This window comes from Mustelus asterias, chromosome 1 (genome assembly GCF_964213995.1).
Source record: "Mustelus asterias chromosome 1, sMusAst1.hap1.1, whole genome shotgun sequence".
In the NCBI taxonomy this organism is placed as follows: Eukaryota; Metazoa; Chordata; class Chondrichthyes; order Carcharhiniformes; family Triakidae; genus Mustelus; species Mustelus asterias.
In genome coordinates this window covers 17,031,831-17,045,886 of record NC_135801.1, presented here as the reverse complement: position 1 = coordinate 17,045,886, position 14,056 = coordinate 17,031,831, and the positions used below count along the sequence as shown (strand labels likewise).

The 14,056-nt window shown below is 46.4% G+C and overlaps 1 protein-coding gene across 3 annotated transcripts; it reads left to right on the top strand.

Moving 5' to 3' along the window:
• The first annotated feature begins 4,205 nt into the window (after positions 1 to 4,205).
• Positions 4,206 to 12,159, top strand: hopx (HOP homeobox). Of its 3 annotated transcripts, none has more exons than XM_078229102.1 (3): positions 4,206 to 4,510; positions 4,798 to 4,979; positions 11,725 to 12,159. In XM_078229102.1, exons 2-3 carry the CDS (start codon positions 4,824 to 4,826, stop codon positions 11,800 to 11,802), a joined length of 234 nt encoding a protein of 77 aa, XP_078085228.1. In that variant the 5' UTR covers positions 4,206 to 4,510; positions 4,798 to 4,823; the 3' UTR covers positions 11,803 to 12,159. The 3 variants fall into 3 exon arrangements, with proteins under 3 accessions (XP_078085228.1, XP_078084320.1, XP_078083657.1); XM_078228194.1 differs by having other exon boundaries at positions 4,795 to 4,979; XM_078227531.1 differs by lacking the exon at positions 4,206 to 4,510 and having other exon boundaries at positions 4,700 to 4,979.
• The last annotated feature ends 1,897 nt before the right edge of the window (positions 12,160 to 14,056 follow it).

Here is a 14,056-nt window from a genome sequence, read left to right as displayed (position 1 = left end):
CCCAAAACCGGGGTGGGCGTGCTGGTAAAATCAGGGCCTATGTTTCAAACAATGTTTGGACGTCCTGAGGTTGCGAAAGGTACTTATATAAGTGCTAGCTCGCTTTTCAATCCAGTGCATTTGCAACATTCTGACGGCTGTGCTCACTGGTGTTGCCACAGCATTGGTTATAAACTCCAGGGTCATAGCTATCAGCGGCCTTGCCGTTGATGTTGAACCCGTGCAAATGATAGCCACTTGAATAATTGAGTGCCCACAAAGTATCAGCTTGTCTCCACACCTCAGCGGCTGAAATGGAGCTCGAGAACCTCTTTTAAGCTGTTTAGTTTTCCACATTCGTGACATGTCCCTGTGCTGCAGGTCTTTCCACATAGCAACTTATTTAAACGTTCAGAATTTGTGTTTCACTGTTGTCATGGCAGCCCCAGCATTTACACCCTGAAACTGGTAGACAGATAGGGAAAATACAGACCAGCTGGCTCCCATCTTTAACTCGACAAGACTTTTCAAACATTATCTAGGAGAGCTAAGCACAGCACAAAGGCTTTGATTTCCTTATAAACATTAATTGTTTCTTGAAAGCATGCCCTGGGAAAAACGAATGATCGAATGACTGTTCATTCCTCGGATCCCTGAAGCTTTATGCAAAGGTTGGACAATGACGGCACTCTTGGCAGCTGTTCGGTTCAGCTGGAAGAGTAATGTAATCCCTCATAGAGCCAGCAAGTTAAACAAAAACTTGGTATGAGTCAGTGTTTGTAGATCCTGTTTTATATGCTTCCAGTCGGCTGCTAGCAGTTCTCCAGAGGTGCTTTTACACTGCAGCCATGCAGTCAACTCCATGAGGCCTCCCTCTGCCACAGTCTACGCTGCAGGAAGTGACGGTATTGTTGACCCACAGTACAGTGGGATCAAGATTCTGCCACTGGGTAAAGACAACTGCTTTAAGGGGAGGTGATGGCCTAGTGATATTATCGCTCGACTAATCCACAAACTCAACTAATATTCTAGAGACCCGGGTGCGAATCCCACCACAGCAGAATTTAATAATTTAAAAAATCTGGAATTAAGGATCTACTGATGACCATGAAACCATTGTCGGAAAAACCCGTTTGGGGTTCACTAATGTCCTTTAGGGAAGGAAACCTGCCTTCCTTACCTGGTCTGGCCTACATGTGACTCCAGAGCCACAGCAATGTGGTTGACTCTCAACTGCCTTCTGTAATGGCCTAGCAAGTCACTCAGTTCAAGGACAACTAGAGATGGGCAATAAATGCTGGCCCAGCCAGCGACGCCCATACCCCACAAATGAATTTTTTTAAAGTGTGAGGAGATGGTGCCTGCAGATATACTCTCTGGAGTTTCCATAGCAACAGTAGAATCTGCCAAGCCTCTTACAGAATGAATCCAGCATAAAGAGTTTATTCAGCCAATCAAGCCTACGAAGGCTTGTTTTGTTCTCTCTGGAGCAACGGAGGTTGAGGGGAGACCTGATAGAAGTCTACAAGATTATGAGGGGCATGGACAGAGTGGACAGTCAGAAGCTTTTTCCCAGGGTGGAAGAGTCAATTACGGGGGGGCATAGGTTTAAGGTGCGAGGGGCAAGTTTTAAAAGAGATGTATGAGGCAGATTTTGTACACAGAGAGTGGTGGGTGCCTGGAACTCATTGCCGGGGGAGGTAGTGGAAGTGGATACAGTTGTGACTTTTAAAGGGCATCTTGACAAGTACATGAATGAGATGGGAATAGAGGGATATGGTCCCCGGAAGCGTAGGGGGTTTTAGTTAAGTCGGGCAGCATGGTCGGTGCAGGCTTGGAGGGCCGAAGGGCCTGTTCCTGTGCTGTAATTTTCTTTGTTCTTTGTAAGTAACTACTCGGATTTCGTTTTGTGTATTGATACCCTTTGACAGTCCTCTTCTCAAAGCAAGTCTCTAATTCCCTCGCTACAGGCTACATGCAATGTGTTCCAACATGAGTTTATGGCAAAGAACATCAAAATCTAACCTCCCCCTGTGTAAACAAATTGTAAAAATGGGAGAAAGAAAATTGGGAGGTTGGTTTTCGAAAGCAGGATCCTACAAGTCGATATTTAAACCCAAAGGATTTTATTACCGAGCTGACATTTCTGTTGACATTTCTCTTCACGAGAAGGAAGAAGTGATGGTGCAGCACTCCAGTCAATAGAAAATGCCAATGGACTGTTCATTGTCACTTACTGTCAATTATTTTGCCTCCAGTGGTAGCAAATGTATTAAAATGTATTAAATAGGATAATTTGTGTTTCTTTAGGCCGCACTAACAATTATTTATATTTATATTGAAGAAAAAGGTTCCCAGATGACCATAGGCTGCTCTCCCAATTGAGGGAGGAAGCTGGCTGGTGCTGATTTAACCCGAGGATCACCACAATACAAAAGTCTGAAGTCACGCACCAACCGACTCAAGAACAGCTTCTTCCCTGCTGCCATCAGACTTTTGAATGGACCAACCTCATATTAAATTGATCTTTCTCCACACCCTAGCTATGACTGTGACACTACATTCTGCACTCTCTCCTTTCCTTCTCTATGAACAGTATGCTTTATCTTTCAGCGCGCAAGAAACAATACCTTTCACTGTATACTAATAGTCCAAAGATGTGCGGGTTAGGTGGATTGGCCATGTTAACTTGCTAAAGTGTCTGGGGGATTTGTAAGGTAAATGTAGGGGGTTATGGGGTAGGCCTGGGTGGGATAGTAGTCAGTGCAGAGTCCATGGGCCAAATGGCCTCCTTCTGCACTGTAGTTATTCTATGATTCTATGATACATGCAACTGTAATAAATCAAATCAAATACACCTCAGGCGAGGGGCGAAGTTGAGAAAGCGGGGCATTGCTGTTGGCGGCGTTCTGCATCATTAACTAGCCATCCAGCCAACTAAGCTAAAGAGTGGCACAATGATTTGCACTGCTGCCTCTTAGAGCCAGGGATCTGGGTTCAATTCTGGCCTAGGGTGACTGTGTGGAGTTTGCACGTTCTCCCCATGTCTGCGTGGGTTTCCTCCGGGTGCTCCGATTTCTTCCCAAAGACGTGCAAATTAGGTGGATTGGCCATACTAAATTGTCGTGGATTTGCTATAGTAAAAATGCACGGGGTTATGGGAATAGGGTGGGTGGTTGGGGCTGGGTAAGATGCTCTTTTAGAGATTTGGTGCTGAGTTACTGGGCTGAATGGCTTCCTTCAGCACTGTGGGGATTCTATAGCTGTAAGGTACTTTGGCACACCCTGTCGTCATGAAAGGTGCTATTTAAATGCAATCACAGAATTGATAGAGCACAGGAGGCCATTCGGCCTGTCATGTCTGCTCTGGCTCTCTGAATGACCGATGGTACCATTCCCCACCTTCTCCCTGTAACCCTGCACATACTTCCTTTTTGGATGACAATCCAATTCACTCGATTGAACCTGCCACTCTCTCGGGCCGCACAATCCAGATCCTAACCACTCACTGTACGAAAACATTTCTTCTCGTGTCTGCATCGCTTCTTTTGCCAAATATCTTACACCTGCGCCCTCCTCGCTCTTGATCTCTCCACTAATGGGAACAATTTCTCTCTAGCCATTCGGTCCTTGAATATAGAACCCTACAGTGCAGAAGGAGGCCATTCGGCCCATCAAGTCTGCACCGACCACAATACCACCCTGGCCCATCCCTATAACTCCATGTATTTACACTAGCTGTCCCCTGACACTAAGGGGCAATTTAGCACGGCCAATCCACCTAACCCGCACACCTTTGGACTGTGGGAAGAAACCAGAGCACCCCCGGGAGGAAACCCACGCAGACACGAGGAGAACGTGCAAACTCCACACAGACAGTGACCCGAGCCGGGAAACGAACCAGGATCCCTGGCGCTGTGAAGCAGCAGTGCTAACCACTGTGCCACCATCAGTGTGATAGAATATCTCTATCAAATCTCCCCTCAGCTTTCTCTTCTGCAAGGAGAACAGTCCTGACAATCTAAAACCCAAAAAGCTTTTCACTTTTATCAGGTTACTTCCCCATTGTTCTGCCACTGGAGAAAAACAATGTTCTGATGAATTGACATCTGATCTTATGCCATTATTTTGGACCAGACCCAACATTTGATAAACCTGAGTTGACTCTGAAATTTATTGCCTGCGATATCATGCTGTACTTTCACTTGGTATCTCCCTCTCTCTCTCCACCCTCTCTCTCTCTCAATATTGAAGGTTTGCAACAATCAGTCCGCATGGTAACCAGAACGAGCTGGGAATTGCTTCGGGAAACTCGTGGGCTCTCCAATTCTCCACTGCTGCTTTGCAGGGTGCCTAGCAACGCCAAGTGAAGGCAGTTAAGCCTTTTTTTTTCGGATGCTAAAAGTTTGGGGAAGGGATCACTGTCGATTATCTTGTTTCATTTCGAGGGACATAAACAAGCGGCGGCTCCTGTCCACGTTGTCCTGTTTCTGGGTCACTGTGTAATTGCAGAATTAAAAGACAGAGCCAGGTAAGTTGTTACAATTGCTGTGTAACCGTGAAATGCCGCTGGCAGTCTTTGCTGGAGGGGGGGGTGCTCGGTGAGGAAGGCTCCAAGTATCTCTCAAGCAGATGCATGGCATAAACTATTTCACCAGAGTGTGATAATTGTTAGCATTGGGACTTTTCCGCCAGAGGCAGGCGAGGTTGCTTTTTTTTTTAGGCGGTGGCATTATATTTCAGACTCATTAAATACTCATCGCAGCATACCTTCTCTCTGTCTCTCTCCCTCCCTCTGTCGATTATCCCTGCCAGCAGCAAGCCCTCTCTTGGGAGCCAGTGTGATGGAGCAGAGCGCAGGCAAGAGCTCCTCTGATTTGGAATTGAAGGAGGATCAGATTCAACTGTTGGAAGGGAATTTCTCCCGAATGAAGCAGCCGGATGCCTCGTCTCTGATGCTGATTGCGGCAGAATGTGGTCTGTCAGAGGCGGAGACGGCGGTAAGTCGACACATACACACACTCGTACTCGGGCTCACAACAGGAGGGCACCTCGGTTAACTGCGACACCCCCTTGGCAAAGCTATGGAGCTCCCAACTTGACTCCCACCCGGACTGAGGGGTTATGCCAACCAACTTTCTCTAGCGCTTTGGGACACTTGGGCTAGCTTCTTAAAGTTTATTTATTAGTGTCACAAGTAGGCTTACATTAAACACTGCAATGAAGTTACTGTGGAAAATCCCCCAGACGCCACACTCCAGTACCTGTTTGGGTACACCAAGGGAGAATTTAGCATGACCAATGCACCTAACCAGCACGTCTTTCGGACTGTGGGAGGCACCTGGAGGAAACCCACGCAGACACTGGGAGAACGTGCAGACTCCGCACAGACAGTGACCCATGCTGGGAATTGAACCTGGGTCCCTGGCGCTGTGAGGCAGCAGTGCTAAGCACTGTGTTGCCCCAGAATAGATCCAAGCAGTCTGATTTATTTTAATATTACTGATTGTGGATTTAATTGTGGCTGATTCTTGCTTGCTCTTCAGAATCTGTTTGTACATTTTATAAACTGAATCTCTAGATTGCCAGCCCTCACCTGAAGGAACTAAAGGTTCACTTGAGTTGTTGTTGCAGCATTATCGTAGAATCCTTACAGGGCAGTATTAGGCCATTCAGCCCATCGAGTCTGCACTGACAATCCCACCCAAGCCCTATCCTGTAACCCCATGGGTTTACCCTGCTAATCCCTTCCTCAAACACCTTTTACTGATGTTTTGTTTGCACTTCAGTCCCACGCTCCTGATCTACGGGCACCTGGTGCGGAGAGGGGTGGGTCGGGATGCCGACCTCCTCGTGAACCTGCTCCTGGGCCTGGCGAGACGCGCCATCAATAGGTCCAGGCAGCGGGCGATCGACGGGGCCGTCCATCCCGACTGTCTGCCCCTCTACCGCGGCTACATTCGCGGCCAGGTGTCTCTGGAGAGGGAGCATGCGGTGTCCACGGGCGTGGTTGACGCCTTCCGCGACCGCTGGGCGCCGCAGGGGCTGGGGTGTATTATCGACCCCGATAATCACCTTTTGGTTTGACATTTTAAGTTTCCTTTCGACTTTGTTTTTGGTTCGGGCTGTTCCCCCCTTCCTTTTGGGGAGCCGCCCCTTTTACTTTGTCCCTAAGTTAATTTGAGTTTGTTTACTTGATTGGTATCAAAAGAAATACTCTGCTAATCCCTCTGACACTGAGGGTGGGAATTTCCTGCCGCACTTGCCCCAAGACAGGAAAATCCTGCCTGAGGTCAACGGGTCTTTGCTGGGTCCGTGTCCCTCCCATGCGATTCCCTCTGGCGGGTGGAACGGGACATTTCTGCCATAAGGGTCAATTTAGCATGGCCATTCCACTTAACTAGCATGTCTTTCAGCCTGTGGGAGGAAACCAGAGCACCTGGAGGAAACCCATGCAGACACAGGGAGACCACGCAATCACCTAAAACTTGAATTGAACCCAGGTCCCTGGTGCTAACCACTGTGTCACCCCTTAAACATAGTGTTTTATTTGGGGATTTTTTTTTCAGAACATTTCCTTGTTTAAAATATGGGGTGGTGAGGGAAGACTCTCTGACCAGGTTAGGGGCGAGGTCATCACAGGATCCCTACAGTTCAGAAGCAGCCCTCTGGGGCCGCACCTACTCTCTGACAGAATGGCCGGAATTTTGCCATCCTGCCTGCCACGGAAATCATAGTGGGCAAACACAGACCATGGGAAGGTCCGTTGACCTTGGGTGGGATTTTCTGGATTTTCTTTTTGTATTTTTTATTCCAATTTAATCAGATCAAGTCCAATTCAGAGCCTCAACAAGTTGAGACATTTCCGATCCAAGATGACAAGACAGGGCCTTCACACCTGTCTTGGGCCTGATCTACATGAGCCAAGCTGATTGGAGGAGGGGGAGGTTTCCTCCTCCAAGGCTTGATCTCATTTGCATCTTAGCCAAAAGGCCGAGATGCTGCTTTTTAAAAATTGCTTCATATGAAAATGAAGCCTAAATGTAACCTAATGGCCTCAACCAAGTGCAGCATCCGATCCATACTAAACTTGATCTTGGCCAAAAGGCTGAGAATTTCTGGATTTGGGATGAGTGCTGCTGGAATATCCTCCCAGTATCTCACCCAGACCCTCTTCCCCTGCCCTATCTCTGTAACCCCACACATTTACGATGGCCAATCCCCCTAACCTGCACATCTTTGGACTTGGACTGTTGGGGGGGGGGGGGGGATCACCACTGAATCGGTGGAATTCCCTACCCAGTGAAGCAGTTGAGGCGATGTCATTGAATGTTTTTAAGGCAAGGATAGATACATTTTTGAACCCATGGGGAGAACATGCAAACTCCATACAGAAGTCACCCAAGGCCAGAATCAAACCCGGGTCCTTAGAGCTGAGAGGCAGCAGTGCTAGTCACTGTGCCACCGTGTTGTCATGTGTTGAAATCTCCAGGGATGTGTCTACCCAAAATTGGAGGCCCTGGTTCGGTTTAATCGGAGTGAAGATTAGTAGTTGCTTGTTATCCCATGGGAAGTCCCATAACGGGGGAGGAGCTTCAGAAAGCTGACTTTACAATGGAATTAGTAAATCCTTGACCCTGGCAGCTGGTATTCTTAGAATTGTTGCTAACTAATGATGATATGAAACTATTGCCGACTGTCTGAGACCTGGATAAACACATTCCTGTTCCTGCCTCTTTTGAGAGCCATTTACCACACTGATGAAGGCCATTGGGCCCCTTTATGCCAGCTCTCTGCACAGCTATCCAGTAAATCCCATTCCCTCCCTTTATCTCGGTAGCCCTGCAAGTTTATTTCTTTATTAATGTCACAGTAGGCTTACATTAACACTGCAATGAAATTACTGGTGCCTGCTGGGGTACACCTGAGGGAGAATTTAGCATGGCAAATGCACCTAACCGGCACGTCTTTCAGACTGTGGAAGGAAACTATACTCATTGAAATTCAGAAGAAAGAGGTGAATCTTATAGATATTATGAAGGGAATAGATAAGATAGAAGCGGGGAAGTTGTTTCCACTGGTGGGTGAAACTAGAACTAGGGGGAGCATGACCTCAAAATAAGGGGGAGCCGATTTAGGACTGCATTGAGAAGGAACTTCTTCACACAAAGGGTTGTGAATCTGGAATTCCCTGCCCAGTGAAGCAGTTGAGACTACCTCATTGAATGTTTTTAAGGCAAGGATAGATAAATTTTTGAACAGTAAAGGAATTAAGGGTTATGGTGAGCGGGTGGGTAAGTGGAGCTGAGTCCACAAAAAGATCAGCCATGATCTTATTGAATGGCGGAGCAGGCTCGAGGGGCCAGATGGCCTACTCCTGCTCCTAGTTCTTATGTTATGTTCTAAACCCACACAGACACGAGGCAAATGTGCAGACTTTGCACACTGACCCAAGGCTGGAATTGAACCCAGGTCCCTGGCGCAGTGAGGCAGCAGTGCTAGCCACTGTACCACCCACATTGATTCTCTCTGCTCCCATCAGTGGCACTGAATTCCAGGTCATTATCATTCGCTGCATGAAATAATGTTCTTCTTCCCATTCCGCTGCATCTCCTGTCCAAAATCTTAAATGTGTTCTCTCGTCCTTGTACCACCAGCCAACAGGAACACTCTCTCCTAGTCTGCCTGTCAATTTCGTATACACTTCCATCAAATCTTCCCTCAAGCTCCTTTACTTGTTTTTCTTGTTCATCGGTTTTGTTCTTTGGAAGTTGCGGTCCTCTAGTTTTGGTTTAGACCTGTTAGGGTTTTTTAAAGACTTGTTGGATAAATCCTCAGGCCGAACTCCAAGGTCTGTAGATATGAACAACTTGTGGTTAATGCAATAGATTGGAATGTGAATTTCGCCATTAGTGGGGAGCATTGCTCACATGGAGCACAAATTTCAGGGTAACCAGACTATAATTTTCTGTACACTAATTTTTAACACATTCCTCTGTTTAGTAGACAGAAAATCATAGGTTGCATGCCTGCGCTTTCACAAGGTGGGTGTGCCAGATCACTGAATCATCCCAATAGGTGGCACCAAAGGCTTGCGTGTTACTTGCATCGAAAAGGGTCAATGAGATTATAAATGTCTACACCCCTCCAGGAGAATAAAGTTTGGAAACGTCAATGCAAGTTGATCCAGGTTCTTTAGAAACTCTGAAAGGGCAACGAATGGCAACAACAGTAGATGCTCGCATCAGATAAGCAAACTAGTTTTATTTTAGATGAACAAGTTTTGTGAGTATTTTGGGCTGTAACTCAGACACCAGATGAGAAACAGGAACTGTTTGAGCCTGAACTTCTCTCTGTGGTCTACCACAGCGACCAAATGACTTTGGCACCATGCACACCCAACTATTATTGATCCTTGTTTAACTCTCTCAATGCCTCCTACATTTAAATGTTTTAAAATTCCTGTTTAACCCTGTGAGTGCCAGAACATATACCTTGACATGGGAATACTGAACGTTCAATGCCTGAATCTGATTGTAATATACTGTTCCATATAAACTTTTGACATGCAAAGAAATTGTTGGCCATTGAACACGGATTGGATTAATGGGTTAGCAGACATCAAGTTTGTAATACCTATTGACTTATTTGTTCAGAATGTGGGTGTTGCTGGCTGGGCTAACATTTATTGTCCATTCCCAAATTGCCTGTGAACTGAATGGCTTGCTGGGCCATTTAAGAGTCAACCACATTGCTGTGGATCCGGAGTCACATGTAGGCCAGACCAGGTAAAGACAGCAGAATTCCTTCCCTAAAGGACACCAGATGGGTTTTTACAACAATCGAGAACCATTAGACTTAATTCTAGATTTTCTTTTCACCATCTGCCGTGGTGAGATTCGAACCCGGATCCCCAGATTATTACACTGGGTTTTTGGATTACTAGTCCAGTGACAATACCCCTCTGCCATTGCCTCTGTTGTGTGGCCCAATCCAAATGCCAATTAAATTATGACCCCCAATTTGTTGAACTTGAACCTAACAGTAATGCAAGCTGTCAATTGATCATAAATTATTAATCCTCCTGCAACACCTCCCCGTTATTATGTAGTTGGGTAAGATCACACTATCCCAGTTTCATTCTTATCCATTGTCATAGCTAGAGAATCATTGACAAAGGCTTCTCTTCTGCTCCTGCACTGTTACATCTGGTGTTCCCTTGGCACCCTCTTATCTACCAGCTGCCCCCTCAGCAACATCATCCTAAAAAGTAGCACGGGCAACACCGCACCATACCTCATCACCACCTCTCTTGATCCAACCGTTATCTGTAAATTGTTACAACTGCTTTCCTGACATCCTGTGCTGGGTGGGTAGAGATCTCTCCAGATAAATATCAGGAGGGCGGGAAATAACTTTGGCGCTATGCACACTCAACTATTATTGATCCTTTGTCACTGGCAAATGTTTGAAGCTGAACCAGGTTGTTTGCAAACTTGATGTCAAATTTGAACCAGAAATGAGCTGCTGATCACTTCTCTGCACTGCCACTGTAGAGCTGCCTATTTCCGCCTTTAACATTGCCACTGCTACTGCCTCAGATCATCTGGTGTTCATACCTTTGTTCCCTCTGGCCATCTCTAATCCCTCACATTGCTGCCCAGCATCTCACTGCCCTCTGCAAACCTGAGGTTATTTAAAACTCTGCTCCCCATGTACTGTTGGTTTGTTCATCACCCACTGTGCCCACTAACCTACATTAACTCCCAGTTAAGCAATGCCTCCATTTTTAAAATCTTCATCCTTGTTTTCAAATCCCTCCACTGACTCGCTGTGTTATAGAACCACAGGAGACTTTTGGAAAAAGATACAAAAGTCTGAGGTCATGTACCAACCAACTCAAGAACAGCTTCTTTCCTGCTGCCATCAGACTTTTGAATGGACTTACCTTGCATTAAGTTGATCTTTCTCTTCACCCTTGCTATGATTGTAACACTACATTCTGCATTTTCTCGTTTCCTTCTCTATGAACGGTATGCTTTGTCTGTATAGCGTGCAAGAAGCAATACTTTTCACTTTTTGTTAATACATGTGACCAATAATAAATCAGTGCAGAAAGAGGCCATCCAGCCCAACTGCACCAACTCTCCGCAGAGCATCCCAAACTAGCCCTCCCCTTTGCCCTCTCCTCACAACCCCACGCATTTACCATGGCTAATCCACCTAACCCGCACATCTTTGGACTGAGAGGAAATTAGAGCACCTGGAGGAAACCCACGCAGACACTGGGAGAATGTGCAAACTCCTCAGTCATTCTCCCAAGGCTGGAATTGAACCCGGGTTCCTGGAACTATAAGGCAGCAGTGCTAACCCACTGTGCCACTTGCTGCTATCTCTAACCTCCCCTAGCTCTCATCTCTGTTCCTCTGGATCTGGCCTCTTGAACATCCTTGATGTTAATGGCCCTACTGTTTACTGCTGTGCCTTCAGCTACCATAGCCTCGAGTGGGGAAATTCCCTCCTTCACTTCAATGCTGCTCTGGTATTTTACAACACTCATTAAAACCAGACTGACTAAGCTTGTAGTCATCTGCCCCAATATCTCCTTGTGTGGCTCAATGTCAAATACTGTTTGATAACACTCGTGCCTTGGAATGTTTTACTGCATTAATGATGTTTTATGAATGCAAGTTGTTGTTGTTTTTTGAGGACAAGAATCTCATGGTTCTGTTTGTATTTCTCTAGCAATGGTTTAAGTGGCGCTATGCAAAGTGGAGACGATCGGAAGGATTTCCTTCACAATGTAGATCTGTCAAAGACTGAAGACTAATTAAAGCTGCCAAAAGCATCACCATGGAGTTCAATCCACAACCCAGTGGGCTCCTTTCACTTCCCAAGCTGTGTTCAGCGTGAATGTCTCCTCGTTTAGGATCCAATCATAATACCTCCTTTCAGTAACTTTGGTTTATTTTTGTGAATTCAAAGTATATTTGATTTAATTTTTTTGCTTTGGTTTATTGAGTCCCGTTGCCGTGGGACTACTCAACTGCATTTAACGACATGCTAATTTCAGTGTATTAATGTGATTATTAGGTGAGTGAATTTGTGTATTGGGTTTAAGTGCAATTATTAAATGATTTTTATTTGTGCAACATTAAATAATATATAATTTGAAACTGAAGACAAGCACTGTAAGCCTTTTGTCTCTTTTTAAATAAATAAGTCTATGTTTTCATTTGTCTAGTGACAAAGACTACCTGTCACAGATCAGGATTTGCCTTTTCCCCTGCAGGACTGGGGGGGGGATTGTTAAGGGGGAACCACCTGAGAAAAATATCCATGAGGTTTACTACTGTTACCGTTCTAAGTAAATGATTGGCACCCCAGCTTGTGGGTGCTGAGCGCTTCATCTATATATTTGTGGTTGGATCAAGCAAGGGATGCATGCTATGCAGGTAGGGGACACGCTGTAACAAAAACAGATGTGTCTCCATCTCTTAAATTCTGAAATTTTGTTCTCAACACTTCCCATGGCCAAACATTTGAAACCCCAAAATCATGTAGACAGGCCATCACTATGCTTAAACCTGGCGGCATCAGAGAACATTTATTTTTCAATCTGGCTTCCAAATAATGTAAATAAGTCGATAGCAAAATACTGCAGATGGTAAGAAGTCTATAGTCATCAGCTGGTGGGAAAATATAGAGGAACAAATTTGCAAGGAAATTACTGGGCTAGTGATCAGGGTAATGTTCTGGGGATCCAAATTCAAATCCCACCATGGCAGATGGTGAAATTTGAATTCAATAAAAATCTGGAATTAAAAATCAAATGATGACCATGAAACCAATGATTGTTGTAAATGTCCTTTAGGGAAGGAAATCTGCCATCCTTACCTGGTCTGGGATTCATGTGACTCCGACCCACACCAAGTGGTTGACTCTCAAATGTCCTCTGAAAGGGAGGGGCAATAAATGCTGGCCCAGCAACAACGCCCACATCCTGTGAATGAATTTTTTTAAAAAGTGACCCATGGAGCCCTGAAACAAGCCACTGGCATAGAAGTTCAGGGTGGCAGTGACTTACGGGGCCACAGGCAATGGGTGAACTCCCAGTCCATAAGGTGCCAACTCTTGCATCAGCTGGCACATGTGGTCCACCGTCCCCTACCATGGCCGCTGCCTTCTCCAGCACTGGACCTCTGGCATCTGGAGGTAGGAAGTTCCATGGTAGTTAGACTGTGAGCAGTAGTTTCTCCTCTGAGGCTCCTCCAGCTGTGGCCCTGCTACCAGAAGTGCAGCTTGGGGCCGATGGGAGATTCTGTCTGAGCAGGGGTGCGCTCGGACAGGGGGCCCACCACACAGCTGCACCGCCTTGAGGCCCAGAGTGATTTTGGGTCCGATCATTATCGTTTTGAGGTCGTGGATGGCAACAACCGCAAGCTGGATGCAGTGAACCAACTCATGGAGCATCACCCAGCCCGTCCCTGTGCCTGGTCACCCTGGCAGCCACAGCCCATCTCTCTGCCAGCCACCTGAAAAAGGAGCTGATTCCAGAACAGCGGCTCCCTGATGACAGCTGCTACTCTCGACGAGAGAGAGTTGTGGCGCAAGGTGACTGTGTCCCAGACATTTAGCAGGTCCTGATAAATGACAGCAATGCTTGCGTGGAGTGACGAAGAGCCCTCAGGTCCACGAACAGGGGTAGAAGGAGACTATTCAGCCCATTGAGTCTGCACCGAGCACAGTTTCACCCAGGCCCTAACCCCACATATTTACCCTGCTAATCCCTCTGACACTCAGGTCAATTTATCATGGCTAATCAACCTAACCCGCACATCTTTGGACAGTGGGAGGAAACCGGAACACCTGGAGGAAACTCATGCAGACAGTGACCTGAGGCCGGAACCCAGGTCCCTGGTGCTGTGAGGCAGCAGTGCTAACCACTATGCCACCGTGCTGCCCTATGAGTAGCACGTCATTATTCAGGCTGTGCACTTGGACGAAATAAGTTGCCAGGGCACACCACCGAGGAGGTGTCTTGATGGCACAGTAGCACAGTGGTTAGCACTGCTGC

Excerpts from the sequence above, each read along its gene's own strand:
- hopx (XM_078229102.1), top strand. The coding sequence starts at position 4,824 with ATGGAGCAGAGCGCAGGCAAGAGCTCCTCTGATTTGGAATTGAAGGAG. Across the intron at positions 4,980-11,724 it reads TGTCAGAGGCGGAGACGGCG|CAATGGTTTAAGTGGCGCTA; the intron begins GTAAGTCGACAC and ends GTATTTCTCTAG.